At 37.7% G+C, this 26202-nt stretch overlaps 1 protein-coding gene across 3 annotated transcripts in view; it reads right to left on the reverse strand.

Annotated features, from left to right (window-relative positions):
* PTPRN2 (protein tyrosine phosphatase receptor type N2) overlaps positions 1-26202 on the reverse strand; it is a 658488-nt gene that overhangs the window by 34617 nt on the left and 597669 nt on the right. For all 3 annotated transcript variants that reach the window (XM_069006416.1, XM_069006415.1, XM_069006418.1), the window contains 2 exons: positions 20051-20124; positions 11841-11918 (listed from right to left, as the gene is read on the reverse strand). In XM_069006416.1, coding sequence (XP_068862517.1) covers positions 11841-11918; positions 20051-20124 — 152 coding nt within the window. The remainder of the gene's footprint in view (positions 1-11840; positions 11919-20050; positions 20125-26202) is intronic.

Consider the following 26202-nt stretch of genomic DNA (forward strand, 5'->3'; position numbering starts at 1 on the left):
ATTACTGCGTGACATGTATAATTACTGCACTCAGACACACAATCAAAATTTATTCCATTCACAGAAAATTTATTTCATTTTCATTAGACACTTTTACTCTGCAGCTGCTTTCAAATCCCTGAATAAACTGGCACCATATTTTGCAGGCGTCCATGAAATATTAAAGAATTTCCTGTGATTTCAGTTCAGGTCATCCACAAAAACTCTCCTTGCTCCTGGTACCGTGTTCAACCGCTTTTCTGTCAAACTTTTAGATCCACTAAAGGAACACTGAATGGTGCTTGCAGAACACCCATCTATTTAAGATTTGATATTTAACACTGAAGCAGCACAGACTTACTAAAGTCACATGTTCTGAAACCTGTTTGTGTTCTCAACCCCACGTCTTTTTTCAGTTTGCCAAGTAGCAAAAGCCATTAAAATGCTGCACTGCTGGAACAATCATAAAAGTTGCATCTGAACAACAATAATGAAGAAAAGGCAGTAAAAATTCAAAGCAAATCTGTTTTTCCAGGAACATTTTGGGTGGAAAAATCATCCCTCCAAATGCACATTTGTAAAAGATTCGTTGCAAATGTGCATTACTTTCTTTTTCCTTCTTTCTTTCCTTCCATTTTTGCTATGTTTTCTTACTTCCTTTCTCCTTTCTTCTTTTTCATTTTCTTTTCCTTTTAATTTTCCTTTCTCTTTCCCTCTTTTCTACTTTATTTTTCTTTCATTATTTATTTTTTTTCTCTCCCCTCCTCCTTTCTTTTTTCTAGTTCTGTTTTCCCCTTTTACTTTCCTTTTTTTTTTTTTCTGGAGGTAGAAGGAAAGTCCAACTTGTGCTGCAGACAGTGCACTCACAGAGCACAGGTACAGCAGGAACAGAGGAAAAGAGAATATCTTCACTGCCAGCATGATCACTTAATAATTTAGACCAGCCACAAAATAGGATACAAGAATCGAGCACATCCTCAACTAAAGGATTTGTGGATGTCTCTCAGAAACAGCAAACAAGCAGAGTTGCTCTGGTCTGGCATATCTCTGTTCCAAACACAGCCCATGGCTGAACAAAAAGGCTCCTATGAATTAATACCAAGCAGCATAATCACTAAAAACTGTTATTATTATGCTGTACATTGATGTTATATTTGCATACAACATTCATTGTCTTTTTGCTAGCATATAAAATTACTAAATGAAGAGCAAACTGCTCTTTTTGTGAAGGGTTATGTTTATTTCACAGAAATATTTATAAGCAACTGTATTGACATGTAAATTTTGTCAACAAAAAAGGCCTTTGTCTAAACTGTGCAAAGATGAGATGATACATTCAATTCAAGGATTATTTTTTTTAATTACATATCAAATAGAAAGGTTTCCCATTCATGGATAATGATGTTGTCTTCTCTTTTAAGAATAGCTTGCATATAGAGAAACAAATAACATTTTTCTTCCCTTTTTTCATTTTGCGACATAATTAAAACAACTTTTAAAACTGGCTTAGAATTATTTAGAGAAATGAATCTAGGGTTTACACAGAATAGGGTTATTTATCATTTTGAAAAGAAGGGGGGTAAAAAAAAATACAGTGGAATTTAAAAAGAATCTTTTTTTTTCTTTTAACCCCTTAAAAAAGGTTTTTAAAATAAAAATGTCTGTAATTTCCTCATCCTCATGTTAAAACCTCACAATGCCACAAAACCATTTAAACATACTTTAAAATTATAGACATTTTACAGACAGATGTATATTTATCGTTTTTATCTTTTTTGTACTGCATTTGTTTCAGGCCACAGCTGGAAACCTTCTTTATATGTAGGGAAGATGATACAGATTTCATTCATTCTAACGTAGTTTCACCTTTTTCAGCCAGCAATCAGACTAAGATAAGAATTCAAAACATGCATCTTACTTTAAAACTAGCCCCACTAAATCAGTACTTTCATCACATAACGATTTAATGTGCCTCTAGAAGGTATAGAAGCTCATTGAAGCCATTACGAAAATGAGGAGAAACACAGTTTTTATGAGTGTAATAAAAATACAATGATCTAGACCATAAACTAATCATCGAGCACTCTGCTTGTGCCACCCAAGTGTAACATTATAAAAGCCCACTCATTTAGAGAGGAATCCTTACAGTTTGGCAACCCTTTTCATTGGTTCAAAGACAGAGCATTTCATTAGAGAGGGGCTGTCTGCATCTCTGAAGATTTCATTAAGCATAAATCCAAATGAAAGTTAATTTAAACAAACAATTTCAAAGTTACTCTAGGGTATAATATTTCTTTTAGGTCATTGCGTGAAAAGTAGAAGTCAAATCTACTAAATCAAGAAGGCAATACAATCTAGTGCCTTCATTCCTGTTACAAGCAAATGTCCCTCAATCTCCTGTGTGTACCATTGAGATGGGATTTTCACTAAGGCTCACAGCCTGTGACTGGAGGACTACAGCATTTTCTTTGTTTCCTTGCTAACTTAAATATTGGAACATCAGGCTGGTATCTGTATTTCATTCTAAATAACACAGAAGCAGGATGAGTCAAAGGCAGTTCGCAGAGTTTTATGCTGTCATCTGTTCACCTCCCCATCTTTAAGCAGTTGATGGGGCTTTCAGAATCTGCATCTCCCAGCACTTCACAGTTGGCTGTGCTCAGTGTCCAGACATGTCCACAAACTAGAAAGTGGCCCCAAGAATGTGTCTTGGTAAAGTAAGAACAGGTAGCCCAGATCTGGTCTGCAAAATTGCAGCACAGCAATTGTGGAGAAGTGCCTGTGGTTACCAAAGAGACTTTTCAGCTGGACTTGGAGGAAAAAGTTCAGTTCCAAATACGAAGTAATTCACATATTTCTGAACTTCGTATGTTTGCACAATGTGATAGAAGAATAAAGAGAACATCAGGTCCTCAGGGCAGAAGCTTTTCTTTTTACGTAGAGCCCAGCAAAATTAAGCCTTAGACTCCAAGTGCCTACATAAACGAAATATATTTTTATATATTCATTATATAATATACACATGTATATATTTGCAATATATAAAACTAAACTTATTTAAATCACTTAGCACAGGCAGGTTCCTGTTTGTAATTTATGGTAATACTGTCAGTAGAAGAAGAAATGTTGAATGGAGTGCTGTGAATGGGAGCGATAAAGCCCGAGTTCTGTACAGGAGCTCACTGCAGAGCCTGCAGAGTATTCTTTGCTGAAAAGGGAGGACACTGCACAATTTTATGTGACATGTCCACCTTCAGCCTGTAGGCCTAGAGAGTAACATGGTAATGATCTTTAATGAGGTTCTGCTATATATATCATTCTAAGAACACTTCTTGGACAAGAAAAACACCATCCTATTCAATTTTCTGCAAATTAAAGGCTGAATCCCACAACCCAAAGATGAGCAGAGCATTCGAGATCCTCAGAATTCCCTGTTGATGAAATCCACCAAGTGTAGAGACCTCATGCTGTGGTTATCCAGCACTGCCAGCCCCATACAAAGGGCTTCCACATTGGGATGAATTATATTTAGTAAGAATTACTTGAAAAGGAGCACAGAATTGGTTTTTCATGTAATGAGAAAAACAAAGTCACAAATAGGAGAATCAGTGTTATAACACTGCCATAAATCTGATAAAACATCACTTTTTGATAGCCTATACTTTAAAATGTCCTTGTTTACTAGCTTGTAAATAAAATGGTTAATATGAACCCCCTTTTTTTTCCCAGACACTTCATCAATTTGAAGCCTCTTTTTATAATAAATGATTCTCCCCAAACTTCTTTCTTCAGTAATTTTTGTCATTTTAATGATGGGGAAATGATAAGATACGAGCTTTGCCCAGACAGTCTTCATTTCATGGAGACTAGTGGAGAAGTTTCTAAAATGCAATGATTTAAAGGTAGAAAATAGATGGGATAATAATTTAAATCCAGTCAGTTTACTAAATATAACATGCTAATCACACCACCTGCTTTCTGGGAGAGACCTCCAGCAAACTACAGAATTTACTTTTTCAGTCTTTTAGGCTTGCCATACAATTGGTATAATTGGTAAATGCAAGGACTTGGAAAAGCAGATGAACCAGCAAACAGAACCCAAATAATTTCTAATGATCAAAACTCAACATGAATAAACACAAGTCCTAAAGAAAAAACAAAGCAAGGTAATAACCCTTGTTGCATCAGATAACATTAATCCCATTACATATTGTGAAAATAATTAACTCAGCTGAGACATCACAAGCTTTTAAAAAAATGGGGATCTTTTAACGGAAGAAAAGAAATTGGGTTAAATTTAGATTTTTGTTATCAACTAGAACTTCACAACGTATGCCAGTCAAAAAGTCATACAAACTGTTTTTGCAAAATATTTGTTTGTAAATGACATAATTTTAATATGAAATGAGTCAAATCTGGCAAGGTCAGAATTGTCATTTGCAAAATCATAACTGTGCCTGACAGTTAAGGAAATCTGTAGGTTGGAAGATGAATGGTCAACAATCTGTACCTAATTTAAAAAGTATCTGACTGCAGATGGAAAAATGTCTTCAGAGAGGACCATATATAAATACACTGTATACATGTATACATGTATAAATACATTGTATTTATATATGGTATTATGTCCCCTGCTGTTGCAGCAACACTTGTTTGGAAGTCAGCGGGAAAGGCAAACTCAAGATGACTGTATGTGTTGCAATAATTTCTGCTTTCCCAGAGAGACATAAAACTGCTCTTATTCTTCTCAGTAGACTCCTAACTCAAGCCTTATTATTAAATAATTTAAATATGAGCTCTGTTTAGAGTTGCACTGCTGACAAAACCACACTAAGGAGCAAAAGTCCACCAAAATCATCAGAAATTAGCTTTTCCTTTAGTATTGAAAATGTGGAAACTAAACAATAAAGGGATACAAATTTTAAGGGACCATTTCTAACTACCTTCTCCAACCAGAACCATAATTAGAAGTGAGCATGGTAAAAGCAGACTCCTTCACTGAACGCTTATGGAATTACTAATGCTATATTTATTTCTCATGGCTTGACAAGTTACTAGAACTCTAGGGGCTACTGTTCTGTGCCTATGTCTCCCTTGCTGTTTTTCCTTTATTAAATTAAAATATGCATATTTTACACATTGAATTGCTTTCTGTTGGTTTTCATCTGCTCTTCTTTCTGAAGGTGAGAACTGATTAGGCATGCAGGAAGTCCCATTCCAGGGAAAGAAAATAAAACTTGGGAATCAAAACTGCTTGAAAGCACTGTGTCTGCACAGAACAAAATGCAGAAGAATAATTTAGTCTGTAAATTAATTTCAGCACTCACAAAACGTGCTGAACTGGGAGCACAGAAACCAGCAATTAGAACTGAGGAGGGTTTGGTACAGTTGTTCCTACTCAGCCCATGGGCTTGGAACACTGATTTTGCTGGAAGACTCATTCAGCTATGGGAACATGGTCTCCTGCTATGTGATTTGCCCTTGGAGACTACTGATGACTAATCCTTTTTACAGAGGAAACAATCAACTGACAGTATTTTGTATTTCTTTTGTTGAATTCCAAAACGGGAAGAGAGAAGCAAGTGTTGCTGATTAGACATGCAAAGATTTATCACGTCCTCAAGACTGCGACTCAGGAATCAGTTCTTAATATGCCGTTGTGATCTGGGAGAAAACCAATAATCAGTTTTTTGGACTGATGCTGATAATTTACTCCTGAACAGGGAGAAAAGTAAAAATAGTTTTAGATCAAGAAAGGCAGGACTGAGGCAGCAATAAAGCAAATGGCGGTTGAACTCCCTGGCTCATATTAGGGCAATGGACTTTACTCTTGGGACACCTTCTGCACTTTACATTTAACAGTCTTGCAATAAAAGTACAAAAATAATCAAGGAAACAGAGATGAGGTTTCCCCAGTCACTATAGTGACAACAATGCAAACCTCCACTCCAGTGTGGTCTCTTTTTGTTTGTCAGCAAGAAATGTGCAGCTCTAACAAGGAGGGTGAAGAGCATTTCCAGTTTCAAGATTATTTCATGCCCTGACAAATAATGGCGGAAAGATGGGGTAAGGAAAAGCAAGGGTTTGATTCAGAACATGTAGGATGATGAAGGTTTTCCTTGCTTCCTAGAGGAGCATCCTAACCACAAAGGGGCAGCACTTGAAGTCTGCCCTCCTGCTCCTGTGTCTGACTCGGTGCTGTTCATGAGTGGTGTCTGCTCAGTTATCCTTGCCAAACTGGAGCCCTTCAGGGACTCAGGCATTGGGGGATCTATTTAGCCTGAGATACAGATCTATCTAGTCAAAATCCATGGAATTTTCTGGTCTAAACTACAAGTATAGACTACATTTAATTTACTCTCATGACTTACTGTTATAGGTGCTCTGTACTTAGCATTTGCAAAATGAGGAAAATCACATTTCTCTACTCTTTCTGTAGAACTTCTATAATGTTCAGATAATGATTAATTATGTTTGTCATGGAGGGAGGACATCACAGGAACACAACAAATGCTTATAAAAATATATATACCACATATGAGTTCATTTTCTAAGGCAACTAAAGCATGGCAGGAAGTGCTTGTTCCCTCCCCCTATTTCACTTAATGTGGTAAAATAAAAAAATGCGAGAATGCACTTCCCTCCAAAAAGAAGGAGGGAAAAGAAGGACAAACGTGGGTAGATTTATGAAAGAAAGACATGATATGGGGTATTTTCCAGAGGGAAAAATTAAGGCTTCCTACAGAAATCTCCATTCGGAGATGACGAACCTTAGCAGACATGCAATTTATAAAACCAGCATAATTAAGAACAATTTTTCAGTGCAAGGACAGTTGGTTCTAAGTATCCTAACTCTTAGAAACAGCTTCTTGCATATTATCATCCCTTGCTTCTTAGAATACTTTGCAAGTTAAGACATGTACTTCATGTCAAATATTTCATGGAATTATAACCCAGCGCATACTGAAAATAATAAAATTTTATGCCTCCAGAATTATTCACAACATGGAACTCCTGCTGCGAAAACTTGTTATAGATCAGAAATGTTCTACATCCTCTTTCTTTTGAATTATGTTCAAAGAGATGTTGAATTTTAATAGCGCTATGTGAAAGAGCTGAGTGAAATCTCACTGAAGCTGCCGGACAAAATCATCACCTTTCATTCAAGATAAATGTAAGAAACAAGCAAACTCTTTCATGAAGCCTGATAACCAAAATTACAGAAGTTATCATCAAAAACAAGAGAAACATGAAGCATATGGACCCATGAGTTTCTCTAGAAACTGATATGCTTAATGCAGAGAGAGAGCATTAATCAAGGCAAGATGATTAATCCCGATAAGCAGCATAAATTTGTAAAAGGAATAAAGGAACCACGAGCACAGCTCAACAAACTAGCATTGTGATCCTGGTAGAAGAAAAGCTGAAAGAGAGGTTGGGGGTAAAACACTGGGTGAATGAGGTCTGGAAAAAAGAAGTTATTGACTGTTATTTGATTCTGTCTTTGTTCCAGGAAATAAAACTCTGTTCTTTCTTTGTAAATAAAATGGAACTCTATCAAAGCAAAACCCTGTCCCAAGGATGAATTTTCTTTCCAGCTGAGAAGAAAACAACACAGAGACCTGACAAATTGTTTAAGCACTCAGGTAAAAAGGGATTAATACCATGTGACGACAGTCATCCAGTTTTTGAGAAAGGGAATCTTGAGGTGGAATTCCCACTGATCAAAAATAGAATCAATGAAGGATGTATTTCTCAGAAATAGTAATTGGTAAAAAGAGATGAAAACAAGACAAGATAAAATTAAAAGGAGACTTAAATCAGCTGGAGGCTTTTCAAAATTAATTAAAGTAGTGGCTGGAAAATTTCCAGAGTGGTCCAAGAGATGACAAGCAGGCAGAGATGAAATCTCTGCTTGAGCCGCCAACACAGAGCATCCAGATAGATTAGGAAGCCCTGTGGAAAAACAGATCAATGAGATGACTGACATCACAACTCCTGCAGGCTAGAAAGTTTTCAAAGAAATAGGTAAGCCAGGAAAGTTGGAACTAACTTGTCACTTGCTGGCTTTGAGAAGCTATGCCAAGAATCTAAGGAGCTGGAGAAGTAAACTGGAGGGACACAGATAACCGTGGAGATCTTTTGCCATTTGAAAAGCCAGTGTGAGACTATTGCCTTTTTTATTATTATTTTTCTTACAACATATACAAATTTGAACACCATTTGCAAATGACCAATATCCAGGCATTTGGACCATCTCCAACCCAAACATTGTGCCTTCAAAAGACAAAAGACAAACTTCCATCAAGCTGGTCTCTCAGGTCAACATGGAAAGCAAATGAACAGAAAGCTGTACAGAAAATTCTGAGGCTAATGGCCAACTCTAGTGGCTCAAGTTAGGTGGTACTGAAGAATGATACCTGCTCGTCTCCATCCTACCCAAAAGACCTAATCTTCCAAGAAGTGGTCTCTAGTGAGATCAATGGAACTGGTGCCTCTTCAGTCCCATAGTGGTACTAGGCTTGGACCTGCTCACCTGAACTAAGAATGCTGAACTATGTGTGCCAGGACCAAGCATCATCAATGTTGTATGAAAAAGCTCTGCCTAGAAAGCAAAGGCACTGAGCTAACTATGATCTTGGTTTGGATCTGGGAAACTTGAATACAGTAAACGGGAATTTGATTGCTGAGTGTCTAACAGTACTTGCACTAAAATACTGGGCACGGGATCAACATAACAGGTTTTAGAGGGGCCTGCCAGTAAAACTAGAAAAAAAAAAAAAGATTACCTAAAACTAAATTATCTGTTTGGTAAAACCTACAAAGTATTGTGACATTCCATAAATCCATTCATAGTGGGCCAGACTGCTTGCTACTGTAGATGTAGTCACTGATTGGTGGGAGAATATAATGAAAGTTAAGAGAAAGCAGGTTTAGAAACTATATCTGGAATGTGAGCATGAAGTGTAGACAGTCAGGACAGATCAGAAGCAGTTTGGATTTCATTGTGGGTATCAGCTGTGCTGTAAATGCCAAGAAAGTTGCCTTACACTTTCAAGTAAAACAAATGCTCTCTAGACAAGAATTTTCTAAAAGTCAGGTTGAAAAGCCTACAGGAGTGGAAGCAATAACAACAGGTTCTTGCTGGGGCAGCTTTTCAGCCAAGACACAACGAAGTGGCTGATGCCCACTGTGCACCTTGGCTCTCGGGAATTTTAGCAGCTAAATCTCTGCAAAAATAAGAAGAAATACATCCAGTAAATATTGCCATGGAAGGTGATGCCAAGCTCCAAGAGTTTCTGTTGGACTTGCTAAAGCATGACATTGTGCATTTAGACAAGGAACAGCAGAATAGTCCCAGATCTTTCTGGAGTCAAGTCACTCTTCTCACTATCAGCTAGAAAACTGCTTCACTGAGCACAAAAGGGGGAAAACAGCAACACAACTCTGCAACAGCTGGCATTAAGTGGAGGAGGGAGAGGGAGGAGAACCACTGAGAAGATGTATCAGGAATGAATAATTGAATCTTTAAACAATCCCTGGTGGCAGCATCACAGAAGCACCATAAACTACAGAAAACCCTATCCAAGTAAATATCAACGGCTTGTGCGCTGACAGGAGTGAAGCTATTTTCCATAGCAAGTTCAGGTTTCCTATTCTTTACATTAAAATAGGCACTATTAGGTGAAAAATTGAAATGAACTTTTCTCCTGCAACTGGACATAAACTGTAATATCTTCAAGCCATGGCTTTTGACTTGTACACTGGATCTCCTTCATGTCAGTGGTTGTGGATGCAGTGTTCAGTGAGGAGCTCATCTCTCTGGGCCTCTTTATTACATCTGGTCGATACCCTGGGCTGTGTAAAAGTCTTGGGGCAGGAACTGGCACATTGAAATGTGATCTGTAGGAAGTCTAAGGTAAGTGGGTATTAGACCAATCTGGCATAGGCAGATTGTTATGTTGAAGTGACAGACATCATCAAAATAAGTGTCAGGAAACACCTTTTCTATGGAACCTAACAGAAGAAATAGTAAAAGAGCATCACATCAGAAATGGACAGAGCCACACCCAAACTGAAGCTGAACCATGGCTACCAAATGGTTTCTGAGGAGATGTTTACAGCAAATCTGGTGGGGAGCTGGAGTGAACTTTCACTGATGGATTACTAGGAAGAGAAACAGCAAAAAGAGCAGAAGGAAAGTGAAGATTCTTCCACACAAAACAGCATGAGGAAAGGAAACAGAGAAAGAGATCTTTTGAGTACGAGGTTGGAATGGAGAAGACTGGATCACAGAACAAAGAAACAACATTTCAGTTGTAGTCTTTGTGACCATGCACGCAGGTTGCCTAACTGGTCAAACTGGTGTGGGGGAAGAACAAAAGATATCCTTCATACTATGCTTGTATGATTAATTCTGATTTCTGCAATGCTTATACAAAGTGGGCTTTTTAAATGCCTCATTTAAAAATGAGAACATACATTTTTCAACATGTAAAGGGGCATTTACAGGTCAAAGTACACAAAATGTAGATATACAAATATGCAAAAATAAACAAAAACCTAGGCCATAGGAATGATAAAATGTCATTAAAGGATAGCTAATAAACTATTTGACTTTCCATGTATAACTTGTGTAACTTAACAAATACATCCTCAGGTGTCATGCCTGTTATAAAGAATCCACGTGCCAAGCAAAAAAGATCAGTCTTCTCAATTCTAGCTAATTACCAAATAGGGAAGACAAAAATCTCAAGTTACTTGCAAATTTAATCCAGACCAAAAGCTCACTTGACTTCAAGCAGAAAGCATTTGCTCTGCCCTTCTAGAAACCAGTCCCAAAATATCTTGGACTGAGCAGTTCAATATCCACACACCCAAAATTCAATGATTTTTTCAAAAATGTCCTGATTTCTCATCAGAAAAAGTAGGAAATCGTGACATAGGGATCAGTTAATACTTTCTAATGATAGGTAAGGTGATGCAGATGAAGAGATTATTTGAACTGATGCAAGCTCTTAAACTACAATGACACTTCTGAAATTGTCACACAGACATTTTCTATCTTCAGAACAAAAACCTCTAAATTCATAATGCAAAACAAAAAATAAAAACATATGTTCATGTTGATAATAAGCCCCAGTTGGCCTCCTCCCCAGGCATCTTCTGTAAACTTTCAGACACACTTCTTTACTTCCAAAGGAGAATCTAACACACATATCCATCACACCATCAGACACATCTACCCTGGCAACATGTGTAGGTCTAAATCTGAGAGCTGCACCAGCACTAAAACACCTGTATGCCATGTAATCTCCAAATTGTGCATCAGTAACTACTCCATTTAGTCCCAATACGGCAAAAAAAAAAAGTCCCCTACTTAAATTCATGAAGCTGGGTCCTGACTGCCTATGGTAGGGAAAAGGTAAGGATTTAAGCATATTGGGGAACTGTGGCATGTGAGGAATAGGTTTCAATGAGAAAATTCATGGCACTCAGTGTTCGGTCCTTTCTGATCTGGAGAGTGACAATGAATTGTGGCTACACTCTTCAGAAGGTCAGGCCCTCTGAAAATCACTGAATCCTTGGCAGTAATTTAATTACAGAGACCTGGCACTAAAATATGAATACTTTGGCCTGAGGTTTTCAGTATAGTTTTCAGATCAGCTATTCCTTAGCAGGGCTTGTCTTATATATAAATCGCTTGAATATCCATGTACTAGATTTTAAAAAGATGTTTGAATTGAAGTTATTCCATCTATAATGAGTCAAGCACAACATATTTTTATACAAATTACATTTCAAGAAGCACAGGAAAACTTGTGACATAAATTCAGTTTTCAAAGAGATGTTTAACTTACCTGCCAGAAGTCAGCAACAGTAGCAGGGAGAGGGCCCTGGGTGGCAATATATGCAGGGTTTCGGGGGTCATGGTCCATCTGGAATAAGGAGGAAGAACAGAGACTGGATTTATTTAAAGGAAATCCCTTGCAATGTTAGAAAGTATGCGAGGGCAGAACAAGGCATTCCTAAAAGACTATCGTGTCCCTCCATCCTCTACTGGCAAGCAAAGTATTTCATTTCTGTTTGTATGCTCAGAGGAGAAGTCTCCCAAAAGACTGATGACATCAGATGAATATCAGCACACATGATGAGCAGAGTCCCATGTCCTCAACATGCAGAGTAAGATCATTTATGGTGGCTGACAAAGGCATTTATTTGAGATCAGTACTCGTGGTTTCATAGCAACCCAGGAGCCATTTGAAACATTTTTCTACACTGAATGTTAAGAATGCTCCACACAGCTAAATATGTTCTCCATTTCCACCATGCCAGTCGAGGGCACATATAACTAAAACACAGCAAAAATGGAGAACAAATTCAGTTTCTGGCTTTTTCTGGTTAGCTGATTTATCTAAATGCATGGATTTGGCCTCAATGGAGGAAGTTCTGCTTAAAGACCTTAATTATTACATTTAATTCAAGGAGCAGAAAATTCACTGAGCAGAAAAAATAAAGAATCTAAGAAACAAAGCCATCAGGAGTAAATAGGATTAGTGTGTTACAATGAATGTTTTCGAACTGATGGGTGGTTTTCTTGGTTCTAAATCTTAGGACCCATTCTGCTGAAAAAGAAGATCTGCTGATAGGATTAAAAAACAAACAAACTCATTCTAACCCTGAACTGGGAAAGACAAAACTTTGAACATAAAGAAAAGAGACCCATTTCAGCTCTGAGATGTGTGGGTGTGACTCAGTGACACTGAAGTCGGTGAGAGTTAACTTATACCCATGTAGCTGAAGGCAGAATTTGTCTCAATACAGAGTTCTGTTCTATAAGTAAAGATCTGAATAAGAATGAATGTGAGTCACATTTGCATTAACAGGCATCTCCTGAATTTATTCATAGCCTATCAAAATTTTCAGTGATGGTACATGTCAGCGTAAAAGAAGGCACCTCATAATTATGTGCAACATAAAAGAGGGAAGAACCATAAAAGAACAGATGTAAGTTATTCTAACAGGACAACAATATGATGAATGTTGCAAAAAGGAAGAGATCACTTTTATATTTCTAATTTTCTGATGTATAATTAAGCTGGACTTAAAATTCTCCATGACAAAACAGCACAGGTAAAAGCCACTTGAATCCATTTAGACTAAAAGCTTGCTTCTGATTCACCACCCATTGCTATAAAAAACCTTGACCAGGATGTCTATAATACCATCATTTTATTCCAAGTTTCATTGGGATGCTTCTCTTATCAGCAAATAAATCTTCCCAACAAGCAATTGCTCACAACGAATTTCAACCTTGCTTTCTTTGTCTTTTGACAAAAGCAATTCTGATAGCAGAACATTTACTGCTGTGGGTATTTTGAGATCAGGGAAAACTAGCTTTATTCAGAAATCAGTATGAACAAAAAAACCCTTAGGAAACATTTCAGAAGGGACAACTTTTTTGTTTGTTTTGGGTTTGTTTTTGTTTTTGTTTTGTTTTGTAAGAATTGAGGCACTGAACTAAGCACAGCTGAAAACAACAGCAAATGTGATCAAGCAAAGTCAAGCTTAAAATGGGGGACTTTTAATTCTCTATTACACTTGAAACGATTTGTTGTTTTTTGTTTTGAATCCCAAAGATCTACAGGATTTAAATTTGCAGTGAAACAGTTTCCTATGCTGGAACTAAAAATTTTAACTTAGATAAACTGATCTACACCAAGGAGGATGTGCTACTCCCTGTGGAAATTGTTGTGGGCTGCATCCACTTGAAAATGAAGTCACTTCTCCAACAGGCATGAGCTTGGCTTGGAGATGTAACCAACAATAAATATATCAAACTTTAGAAAAATAATAATTTACTTCGAACTCTTCTAAAATTAACTTTTTTTTTAATGTAGACATGCCAGAAAACAAAGGCAGAAGAAATCAAGGATGATGCAAATAGTGCTGTCATGGAGGAAATACTTCTCAACATTCAGCTGATAAATCGGGAATAGGCCAATCTTGGCATTTCAGCATTAATCAACCTCTGTCACAAAGGTGCTGTTGGAACGTGGCAAACATTACAATAAGCACAGACTAGTGAAGTATATCAGCAGATTAACAATAATTCAAAAGACAATTACAATTATTACATTCCAAGCACATTGTGTTGAACAAAAAACAATTATGAGCAGAAACTCTTCTTGCTCGGAGCAAATAGAAAATGGCAGAAAATGCTATCACACTATTAAATGATCTTTAACTGAACAAAAATAAGAGCAAAGTTTAAACTAATTAAATGAAATTCCTGGTTTCATCAATTTTGTATTACATGCACTGTTTAAAAGACCATGTATTTCAAGAAAAGTGTGAAAAATCCCTAGTCTGGTCACATTCAATTTAATGTGAGTAGGTGGTGGCAAGGGACAGTTCTTGAATGTTTTTGCTATGTTCTTTTTTATTCTCTCAAGGTCACCAAGAACACCAAGGGCATCTTAATCTATCAAAGTTAACAGAAGTTTGAATAAAGAAATAAAGTCAGTAATGGGCTTTAAACTAACTAATCAAGGATCAAGTAAAAGGCCTTTTTTTTAATGTCAGTAGTCATTATCGTCTTTCAAGGATTTCAGATTTCTCACTTCATGAAAATAAAATAGAAAATGTATTCTCCAGAGAAGAATGGAGAACTCCAGACCCCATACAATCAAGTATTAAAACAAAAATTGATTGTTTGCTAACATTTTACAACAGAACAACCTTTAGAAATCACCCTAATAGTAATTGTTCAAAAAGAACAGGATTTTTCCCTCTATTTCCCCATCAAAGCACCAAGTTCACAAGGCTTACATCAGAATGGGATCGAATAGCCATTGTTGGAAAGAAAAAGCTGCAATTATTACAACTGTTCTGCTGTGGTAGAATTCTCATTTTCTGCTGCAGTACAGCAAAGGCAAGTCTGGTGATAATGTTTCAATCTATTTTTCCATGATTTTATATTAGGGATCAAGGATTACTATAACTGGCCATGCAATTGATTGTGCTGATTTCTGTCACTACCAATATCAAAAGCAAATGAAAAGATAAAGGATGAGCACTGAGATTTCTTGTTGGAAAAGAAAAACGAGAAAAACTTTAATGGCACAACTTGTGTTTTCCTACAGGGCTTTGTAGCATATGTTGACTTACAGTACCTTAGAGTGGGAAAATATATGAAGAACATTATCATAACTGGTTGCATCTTGTTAATATCAGACAAGGATTCCACCTTTGCTTTACTACAGAATAAAAGCTACACTGTTGGTTTTTCCTTCAAAAGTTCTATTATCCAGCTGCCTTATTCTAAGACTTTGCAAGGATTCCCTGAAGAATGCTGAATTTTGTTGAGTTTTTAGATGGAGATTGTGCTGCTGCACGATTTCACTGATAATGCTGACAAAATACAGAAAAATCAATACGTTGTGGGAGCACATCCTTGACAGTGGTACATGTAGATTCTTGTTAAGCAGTCTTGTAAAACTGCAAACTGAAGTAAAAGTGTCAATAGGCATCAATGACCATTTTGAAATGTCATGTAAAGGATAACAGTGATTCATTCTTTCCTTTTACCTTCCCTCTCAGCCTGTCAGATCTTTACTTTCCACTTAGAAAGATGCTGGGTGAGATGTGGTCTCAATCACACCATATTTACCTTCATCTAAATCCTCTGAGTCCATCTGAAATATTCCTGAATCATGAGATCAGAATGAAATCCAGTGTAGAACAAATGTGACAGAAAGGAAGTTGAAATCTGATTAATGCCTTGAAAAATTTGTATGGATGCAAGCTTCTGTGTGGTTTCCAGACTTAATGTGTCTACAACACCAACAAAATCTACTTCCATGTATGTATTTATTACAAAAAGTATAGACAGTCTCTAAAAGAAGAAAAAGTGTATTTGTTTTTGCAAAAGAAAGCATATCCAGAAAATGCAGATGAACTTTGTAATCACATTCATCTAAGCATTAAAATTAAAAAGGTAGACTAGTCCTCATCTTCATGTTTGAATTAAAATTTAAAACAATTTTTTAAATCTTTCCTTTCAAGCCCCTAATGGAATGAAAGAAGCAAATCTGGTTGCCTATGCCATTATGAATTTCAGAGTCTATTCTTGGTGATGAAATTTGTATGCTGTATTTGAACAAACTGTCATGCTAATGACATTCCTCAGTCTGGTGTCTTCAATAATAAGCAAACTGAGTTCTAAAATGTAGTTGATGGGATTTTTTCTCTCTCAGACACCCTATGAGGAAAAACAGAATTTCCCATTTACTTTCATGACCTCTGATTTAAAAGCAAAGATTGCACATTATTTACTACTGGATGATTTTCCTGAAATTTAATGAGGACTAAGTACAAATATGACAGAAGTAATTATCACAGTTTTATTCTGCACAGTCAGAGTCTCCTTGTGCTGTAATTGCAAGCCTTTCATTCAGCTGCCGATACCAGAGTTATTATCATAGTACTTTATGTTATTTCAGAGAGGAGGGAAACAGATTTCTACCTCACTTTTACCGTGCAAATTTATCCTAAGGACTCATTTTGCCTGGCCTCATGCTACAGCAAAATTAAAGACAAATGGGAAGAACTTGGACTAAATCTTTCCTGATTCTCTTCACCCATTCCCAGTTGTAGTGAAGCCATCAATGTAACCCCAGTTTTCACATCATATTGTGAGGTATTGAGGTGTTGAGGGGGGGAAGCATTATTTAAAAGGAAGAAACATGTGGGCAGGTGGCCAGCTCATTGTCTAGCACTGGGATTTTTTTATGGTGTGCTGCTGCACTCATTTAGGCTTCAGTGAAGGTTGAGTGAGCCCCAGCTGGAGACTGGACCACTGACCCAGAAGCTGGAGATACCCAGCGACATGTACCGGACTGGCAGCCTCCCTCTCCAAAGCTCAAATATAATTACTTCATTTTATACCCTTCCTGCACCAGACAGCTCCCACACACAGGGAGGAAAAAGCTTCTTCCAGTCAGTTCATCCCATACTGATCCTGTGCTATCAATGCCCATCTCACAACAGTGCTCACTCCTCACCCAGGCACTGCAAGGAGAAAATGCACCAGGAGCATCACTGTATTGACAGGATAATTACTGAGGTTATTTAAGTTGAAAGAGTCTGAAGGAAAGAAATGGTAGGATTTTTGCAAGAGTGAGTGAAAGCAGTTGTACTGATATTCCACATCTACTGTGTGCTTACAAAGACACTGACTAAATGTGTGCCTGCTACCCGAAAAGATCTCAGGTAAAAAGCAGTAGAAATATCACATATGTCCAACTCTGTATAACCACAGTAAATACTGCAGAATCAAATGCCCAATACAATATTGCAGTAGGCATTTGAAGTGGGGAGAACAGAGACTGGATATCTCTACCACTCCTATATTCTACCTCATTACACAAAAACTACACCAGATAAACAAATATGTTTACACTAATCTGAGGATATTTAATTTGGTTTGAAATTCAACAGTTTGCAGGGAATCTTTCCAGATCATGGGCTTGCAAAGCAGGGATTTCCTCCTATCAACCTCCCACTGCATCACCTTCAGGAAACACTTTGATCTATTGCTTTCAAAATATCAAAATGGAACAAACTCATGTAACTAAATAGAGCATCTCTTTCCTTGGAATAGCAGGTCTACACAAATGTCAGCTGTGGCACTTCTCTCCTCACTGTAGGGTCTCTCTCCTACCATGAAGAAGAGGAACTTGAAGACTTTTCTTGGCAGTTTTTCTTGGCTATGCAAGTTACTGGGCACTTGTCCCAATCTAATGCAACACTTGTGAACCCACTTATTTCTGGGCATAGAAGTATTTCTGTAAGAGATATAAAGACAACCATAAGAATTTTTGCTTCATCAGTGTGACTTGTATTGAACAAAACTCTTGAGTCTGGGAAAACTACAAAAAGAAACACCTTCTAACCCTGCAGAAGGACCCTTATTAAGAGCTGGATGGAAAGGGAAGATTGCAATCCTTTGTAAATAAAAAGAGTTAAAGCTGAGGAAGCAGAGACCCTCTGCTTACATTAGCTGTGGGCATCCTGATAAAGCAAACCTCTTCCCAGTTCTGTCAATGGGATAGCTTAATCCTGTTTCTTCACTTCCAACACTACTTAATCTAATGCTTTTCTCTTCAGTGTAATTAAAGAAACAGTTATATATAATCCAGAACTACAATTGCAACCGATATATACACACATGCAAGATTTTATGCTTTCTCCAGCCAAATTTGTGTACTAAAACTAGTTAAGCTGCATCTACACAGACTTTTGGGCAGGTTGCAGAAGCCCAGTTTTTCAGTAAAAACCCAGCATTTGTACTGCTGTCAACACTGAACCTGGCTTAGCACTGTCTACAGATGCTGTAGTTCCACTTTGATACCATGTCGTTGCCATGTGAATTACAACCGAGCTCTCACAAGAATACAATATCTCACTTCCAGTTATCACCTCCCACTCCTGTCCTTCCCACAAAAACTCTCAGTTTCTACTATCAGATGAAGTCTTGACCAAACATAACTCACCAGCTGGGTCCTGAAGACAAAAACAGAGCACTGAAGCCCTGGAGCTGGACCTCTGGGTATGATTTTACAAGCAGGCTACATATTCCTTGGAACACCAACTTACTGTGATCCCCTGATCCTGGTGCCAGATAGAGCTTGGTCTAGTCAGAGACATACCTAAAAGCAGTCTAAAAACCCTAATCTGTGCCTATCTACCCTTGTCCTCTGAAATGGAAACTGGCAATGCCTCAACATGCAGATGCTTTGGTTTCCCCTCTACCCTAAGCCAAAGACGAAAATATCCCAAAGGTGTTTTTTGGCTTCTGTGTGTTTTTTAACTCCTTGAATAAAGTGCTTTTATGTGTTGAAGGAAATGAAGCTTTTGAACTCTGCTGAAACAAAGATCAGGGAACAGTTTCTATGTAGCTGTGGGGTTTTTTTAAGAAAAAAAAGTATTGTCAACAACATTGGAAGGAAGCAGCCTGTAATTTCATGCTGTTGCAAATTGTCAGCTGCCTTGCCCACACAAAGTCATTTAACTGGGGGAGTGATACTCCCCAGAAAAATGAGCCAGTAATGGCCTATACAGCCCACTGCAGTGAGATCTAATTCTCCATCCTAAGTTCTTTCTCACAGTTGCCCTATAATAACTTTTTAGTGCCTAATTAATGTGAATAAAAACCATGAGTAAAAGTGACTGCAATACCAGCAGTCCCACGGAGGTCAAGGATACAGTGCTTTTTTCCCCCTTCACATGGATATCCTGACACTTCCATTGAGATGCTAGGACAGGGCAATGCTTCAGGCATTACCATACCTATTTGGTGTCTACAGAGACCTTTTCTCCCCATCACCTTTCACGGAGAAGAAAGGATTCACATTCAGCTCACATAGTCATGGGAAATGGCAGCTGGAGTATCTGGACACAAAAAGTGGACTAACCTACTTTGCAGTTGGAATGAATACACAGGGGCTAGGGGATCCTGTTCTTGCTTCCAGAACAACAAGCTCAGAAAAGAAACAGGAGAGCTACAGCACCACCAGACTGTGCATCACTAGGTCAACAGAGGAAGAAAGGTAATGGGAAATGTCACTTCCTAATGCAGAAGAAGCTCAGAAGTCTGTGGAGCTCAGCTCTCCATGCCTACAGAAACCATTCCTCCTACTGTAGCTAGCAGGACAATGCAAAAAAGAACAAACTATTTTTACCTCTTGGAGAAGGAAAAGCTCCACTAAAGTAAAGCACTGAATTTTATAATCTCTAAATTAATATCTAATATAAAGTACAGAAAAACTGACAGTATAACAAGGTAGAATGAGGGTTATCTAGTGACTGTTTCTTAGTACATAAACATCAAGGGTATTACATGCACATATATTTCTCTTCAATTTGAAAGGACAGGCTGAAACACTGGTGTTGTGAGGTGCTCACAACCTGAGATTAGCAGTGAGGTGCCCACAGTGAGCCTATTTTGACAACAAGGAATGACAAGGATCAACTATCTGGAATACTTCTCGTAGGTTACCGTACTTACAATTGGACTGGCATTGATGTAATCTGAATTGTCGTGGCTACTTTCACCTTTCAGGCATATCCTGGAATGGTCATCTGCAAAGGAGAAAATAAGAGAAGAAAGTTTCTATACCAGTATTCTACCCATTTTAAGTTATTATTAAATTAATCTGCTTTTCAAGAGAGGTAAATATCAGAAAGGATATGTCCTTCTGACTCCCAGCCTAGCCATAGGGTTGATTCAGACACAGAATCATAGCCTGACCCAGGAATGAAGCAATGGGACATTCCAGAGGCTCAGTGTCAGAAATTCTGTCTTCATGAGATGCACTGTGATGTGCTGCAACTTCTCAAGGACAAAGGAGAATCTCTTCTGTTTAAGGAGTTTAAGATTTAAACTAGTCAAATCACTAAAACCCCCCAGTAATACAGCAAATATTCATGTGCTTGCAGGGTCATGGAAGAGGGAAGCTGATGGGACTTTTCCACCTGGCTTCTCTATAAAATGAACAACAGGAACATGGAAATGTAGCTGAGAGCTGGACACTAAGTTAATCTGTCCTCGTCAAAGACCAGTGCTGTGTGGTGTTCCACTAGTGACGTGGGGAGACAATATGACTTGGAGATGATCATGGGAGAGAAAAAATGCCAACAATTTCACTTAAAATACAACTGGAGCACACATAGACATCTTACACTGCTGTTACTGTAGCTAGTTCAGACACCAGTAAAGAAAACAGCAGTTCTGGACATAGGAGACATACTCACGTTGTTTGCCCATCATCAAGATTATTTTATCACTTTTTAACTTGTAATTTTACTGGTGCTATCTCAATTATATTTATTGGTACACCACAAAACTCTAGTCTTTTTAAAAATAATTATTTCTACATCAGAACACATACAATGGATGGGTTTTATTTGTCTATACTAAGGCAGTGACAATGCAGATGTCTGCATCTCTTCCAGTCATCCAGACTCAATTTCTATTATGAGAAAAGAAATGTTTTGATGTGATGAATCATTTAATCCTGATTTAGCTGTCGCAAAAAGGCCAAATTGTGCTCAAGAAATGCATTTTCTTTCCACTGACTAAAGAAAGAAAGCCCAGACCACACTCAGATAATTTATGTGAGAGATGTCTTAAGTCCACATACGAATCTCAAACACCTTGTACTTGATATATAACCAGAACAATTTATACTTCTCAGGAAACCTACCCTGCACAGTATATGGTGGAAAGAGGATGGGAGCTGTCCTTTCTGTGACCCTCTACAGCTGAACATGGATACTGATGTTTTGAGGGGATCAAGGATCTTTCCACTCGTTTTTCAAATACAAAATAAGAGTACCTTGTCTACTGGGTTGTGACACCACCCAACACCAGGATTCCAAGTTGGCTGTTAAGTACCAATCATTATTTTAATAATGAGGAATAAAAAATGAATTATCAAACATTGTTAAGTACCACACACAAAGGTAGAAACAGAGAGTTTGGGCTATGCTTTGGTTTATTCAATGGTAATGCCGTGGCAGCTCAATACATGAGCCAGACAAAGGGATGTTTGTAGGAGTGTTGTTTATAGTCACTCAATCTCACCCAACAGTGTTAGCAATCTTCCTCTGGAATAAGATTAATGATGAACAAGTCACATCAAATAACTGAAGAGATATTCTTTACTATTCACATAAAATTACTTTCCCTGCTAATGTTTCAACACAATAGGAGGAGGAAGAAGACAAGAAAGGGAAGATGTTCATGAACATTATTCATTTCCACCTCACTTTGACAACACTGCACTGAAAAATCCAAAACGTAAATATGAACTTTTGACACCTGAGATCTTGGGCTACCCAATATTTTTATAGGAGGCTTTGCAATGAGCATTGTCACAGAGTGCTTGAAGAATTGCAACTCTGAAACCTTCTGGCTTTGCAGAAGGTACACAGGTTACATGCAGTAAATGTGGTCTCTCACATACCTTAAGCTAAGCAAGCACTCAGGATAAGCCCTGTTCATTGAACAGCAGAAGTGTTTGAACTAATCACCAAAGGAAATGTGTGAAATGTTTTCAAATGGATAAAGGAGAAAGAGCAGACAGTGATTCATCAGTATTTAGCAAACAGATGTCAGGGTGACTCTCCAATAAGAATAAAGTGTGAGATCAGTAACTTCAGGATCTTTTATTTTTTAAAAAATAGTGTTTTATCCAGACCCTCTGATTTAGTGTGCCATGTCATTATCTTGCTGTCTTGGAGAGTTTATCAGGGGGTGAGACATGTTAAGGCTTTGGTAGTGAAAAGGTGGTGAGCCTTTGTACTTGCACTTAGAAAAAAGAAGTGTGCAAAAAAGGTTGTACGTGTTTTTCTGCATACATCAGGAGTTTGCACCCATGTGTGCTTCAGTTGCAGCATCAAACATTCATATTGACAATGAACAGATTGAGCTTGTCTATGCCTGTTATCACCTCAAAGCTTCTAGGAACTAGCATAATAGCTCTTCAGAAACAGGCAGGGGAAGAAGAAAAGAAAAAAAAAAACCCAACAGAATACCATGGACACCAGATTGTTATGTTAACAATGAGCAACTATGGGGAAAATGCTGAATGTACAGCATTTTTTTTTTGGCAAACTGCATATTGATTATGTGAGAAGCAGGAAATAAAAGTAAGGAAGGTATGTCAGAAAAGGAAGATACGTAAGATCAATCTAAAAAACAAGAAAGAAAGATGAATGAAGAAATAGGAGAGGAGAGGGGTTGTAATAGGAAAGTGAGAGTAAAGACAAATGCTGTTACTAGCTACTGCAATCTGGCCAAGCTACAGCTCGTCATCATTTTAAGTATCTACAATAGCTGCTGCTGAATGCTGAACTGCTTTGCATTTGCTATTGCTCCAGCCAAGCCAGAGCTGAAAGAAAAGCAAAATGTACAGATGGATACAAGTGGCAGAGCAAGGCTTCCTAAATAGGAAGGTTTATATTAACCTGTAGCTCAGGAGAAACACAGCACAGTGTTGTATTTTATATACACATAAAATATAAATTATAAAATGTAGAGGATAGAGCATAAAGGACATGATATAACCTAACACACAAGAATCTGCAGTATATAAATCTTAATTTACAGACTGAAAAAGCTAAGTTTTGGTGTCTACACATAAATATCTTCATATGAAGTTAATGGAGCTTGATTTAGCCAGCTAAATACGAACATGGACTGTTTGAGAAACTGTAAAGTAGATGAGATGTTGCACAAGGATAACAGAGAGGACACAAGACCCAAAGACTTGTACCCTATTAGACCAGCATCTGAAGCTCACATAGGATACACAGTGGCATCCTAAAGCTATTCATTTCACTGTAAATACGAGTACCAACTTTTGGCCATTGCACAGCTCTCCTCATGTCACTGCACTGACTGGCTTCTCACTGGCTGTATCAGGGGCTTTGACACCCGGCTCACACGGAGGCAGCTACATGGAGACACTTAAACTGAGGCATCCTAATCTACAATTTCACAGATTCATGCCCAGAAAACTTGGTTTCAACACCTCAGTGTAGGTTTCTACTGATATTTGAGTGTCCTGAGAACACTCAGGCTAGCAGGCAGGAGCGTCACAAGCGTCCCACAGAGCTTGTGTTATACCTGCTAGTTCTGCCTAGATACCTTGAGTACTTACAGCATCTCAAACACTGGATTCCTGTGTTTAAATGACTGAGTTGAGCATAAAATATCATTACTATCTGGATTATTTAAACAGTGACCAATACTACAGTAGTATGTCATCTCAATCTTCTACTTCTCTCACAGTGGCACCGCAACTTGATGGAAATATATTATTTTTGTTGTTAGATGGAGATTGAAAGCTTGGCAAAGTAAGACTCACATCTTTCCTCTGTCTTTTGTTTCCTTTTAATCAGATACATCTGAAGGAACAGAACCAACAAACAAGGCTGCAAACAAGGAATATGGGCAAATTTGGGTTGTCCAAATCCAGGCCTCACAGAATAGGGCAAATCTTACAGCAATCAACCTGGCACATTCTGCCTGGATCATAATTCTCTTCCTTCTAGATTTAGACTGATCTGTTTTCTTTTCCCCCCATACAAAGCACTATACAGAACTCCACTGAATTAAGAAAGTGAAGAACTACTGAGGAAAAGTGGAGCAATCTGAAGACAATGAAAAATCATAATCTGCTGATTATTATTATTTTGCCTACAGATGATCTGCAGAAAGTGGAACTTTTCTTTGCTCTGAACTGCTCAAGTTCATTCATTTCAGAGCACAATTTGTACATGCACCCGTAATATGGGTAATGCACACAACCCTCTGCTCAGGTGCTCCCATCTTTGGTGCACAACCCCTGGCTGTGCTCTAAAGGCAAACCAGCCTCAGATCTGGGTGCATGTTTTGCCTGTAAATGCTTTGCTTTCCTTTAGAGGAAAGCCAAAGCACAGAGATAAGCAGGTTGCTTTAATGTATACCATGACCCATGGACATGGCTATGGTGGTCAGTTTTTGATAGATGTTCACTGCAAAAAGTTGTTTGCCAAATGTTTTAAATACCTGTATATATTCATAGTACACATAAATAAAAACATTCAGTATTGCCTCTATTGAGATGGGTTTATTTTTCAGAGATGCAAAAAGAGAAAAAACATTTGGAAAGATTTCTTGAGCTGCTCATGTATTCATACATAAAATAGGCATCACTAAATTATAGCACTAAATATAAACACCATGTGCCCTAAATTATAGCAATCTGCTTGTTGATTGGATGAAAGGATACAGTTTTGTTAGGTCCAGGTAACTTGAATTGTTAGTATTTTTTTTAACTTGTTGAAAGAAGTGTCAAGGTGTTCTGCTATCAAGTATTTTAAAAGCTGTTTGTAAATAGAAAAGTTAGGTGTAAGAGTAGTCTATGATAAAATTGTGATAATAATTAAATCAGTTATATAATCAGTAAAAATAATATTGTATTACTTCAAGACTGGTTCAGAAAGAAAAATGCAATGCAAATACAACATGATATTAAAGCTTCTTTGAAGCCTTTCTAAGATGAAATCTTCTACGTGAATTGGCAACCTTGTTCTACCTTGTCAAGGTGATTATGAATATGAAAGGGGTAAGGAAACACTAATAAGGCATTACTCTGTGAGAATACACTGAAAACAGCATAACAACTTTGTAGAATATCAAAAGCATATCAGGTTTGCTTCTTCATACATTATGAAGCAAATCTATGGCTTTTTTTGCTATAGTTTTAATGCCTAACACAGTTAAAAAAAAAAAAAGTGGGAAAACTGGACTTTCTCCTCTCAGTCTAATCTTAGAGTCTAAAATAACCACTGCCTCATCAAAATTTAATATTGTTTAAACTCTATGCCATATTTTCCACCCATCAACAAAGTAGTAAGTAGTTTAAACATATATAACATGACAGCTGTTTACCAGTGCACAGCAACTTCAGAAAGTGAAGGCAGGTAATTTTGTGCAATTCAGCCAAAAAGGAAAATTCCCAGTGCACTAATATTTGTAATAGAAGTTTCCACATTGAAGAAACAAATCAAATATAGCATTTTATCCTTTTAAATGTACTAGAATACTTTTAGTTAAAACTTCAGATAAATTGCAGTCACTCTATCCATGTCCAAATTCCTTCACAGGCAGCATTGATTCAGTCTAGACCCAGGTATGGGAAAAACAGGCATAAAAACATGGCATGGAAGAAGAAACGGAAGAGAAACAAAGGCTGGCTGATACATCCACATGGTACAGTATGATGAAAAGAGAATCTGTCACCATCCCTGAGGGTATTTAAAAGACATGTACACGAGGTACTCAGGGATGTGGTTTAGTGGTGGCTTGGCAGTGCTGGGTTAATGACTGAACTTGATGATCTTAGAGGTCTTTCCCAACCCAAAGGATTCTGTGACACCCAAGCTAAAAATCTCTGCTCTTTAGCACTGTCAGAGCCATGATACTTCTGGATTCAGAGGTAGAAAAGTCTACTCTGAAGGTTTCTATCTTATAGCTCATTGTATAATGAAGACATTTATAGCTTCATTGTATCATGAAGTTTCTACATAAGTCGAATAACCAGCACCAATTTCTGGCAACATCTGTAGCTCCTATGCTGTCTCTGTGGCAGCAACAAAAACCAGCCTCAT

This window comes from Aphelocoma coerulescens, chromosome 2 (genome assembly GCF_041296385.1).
Source record: "Aphelocoma coerulescens isolate FSJ_1873_10779 chromosome 2, UR_Acoe_1.0, whole genome shotgun sequence".
In the NCBI taxonomy this organism is placed as follows: domain Eukaryota; kingdom Metazoa; phylum Chordata; class Aves; order Passeriformes; family Corvidae; genus Aphelocoma; species Aphelocoma coerulescens.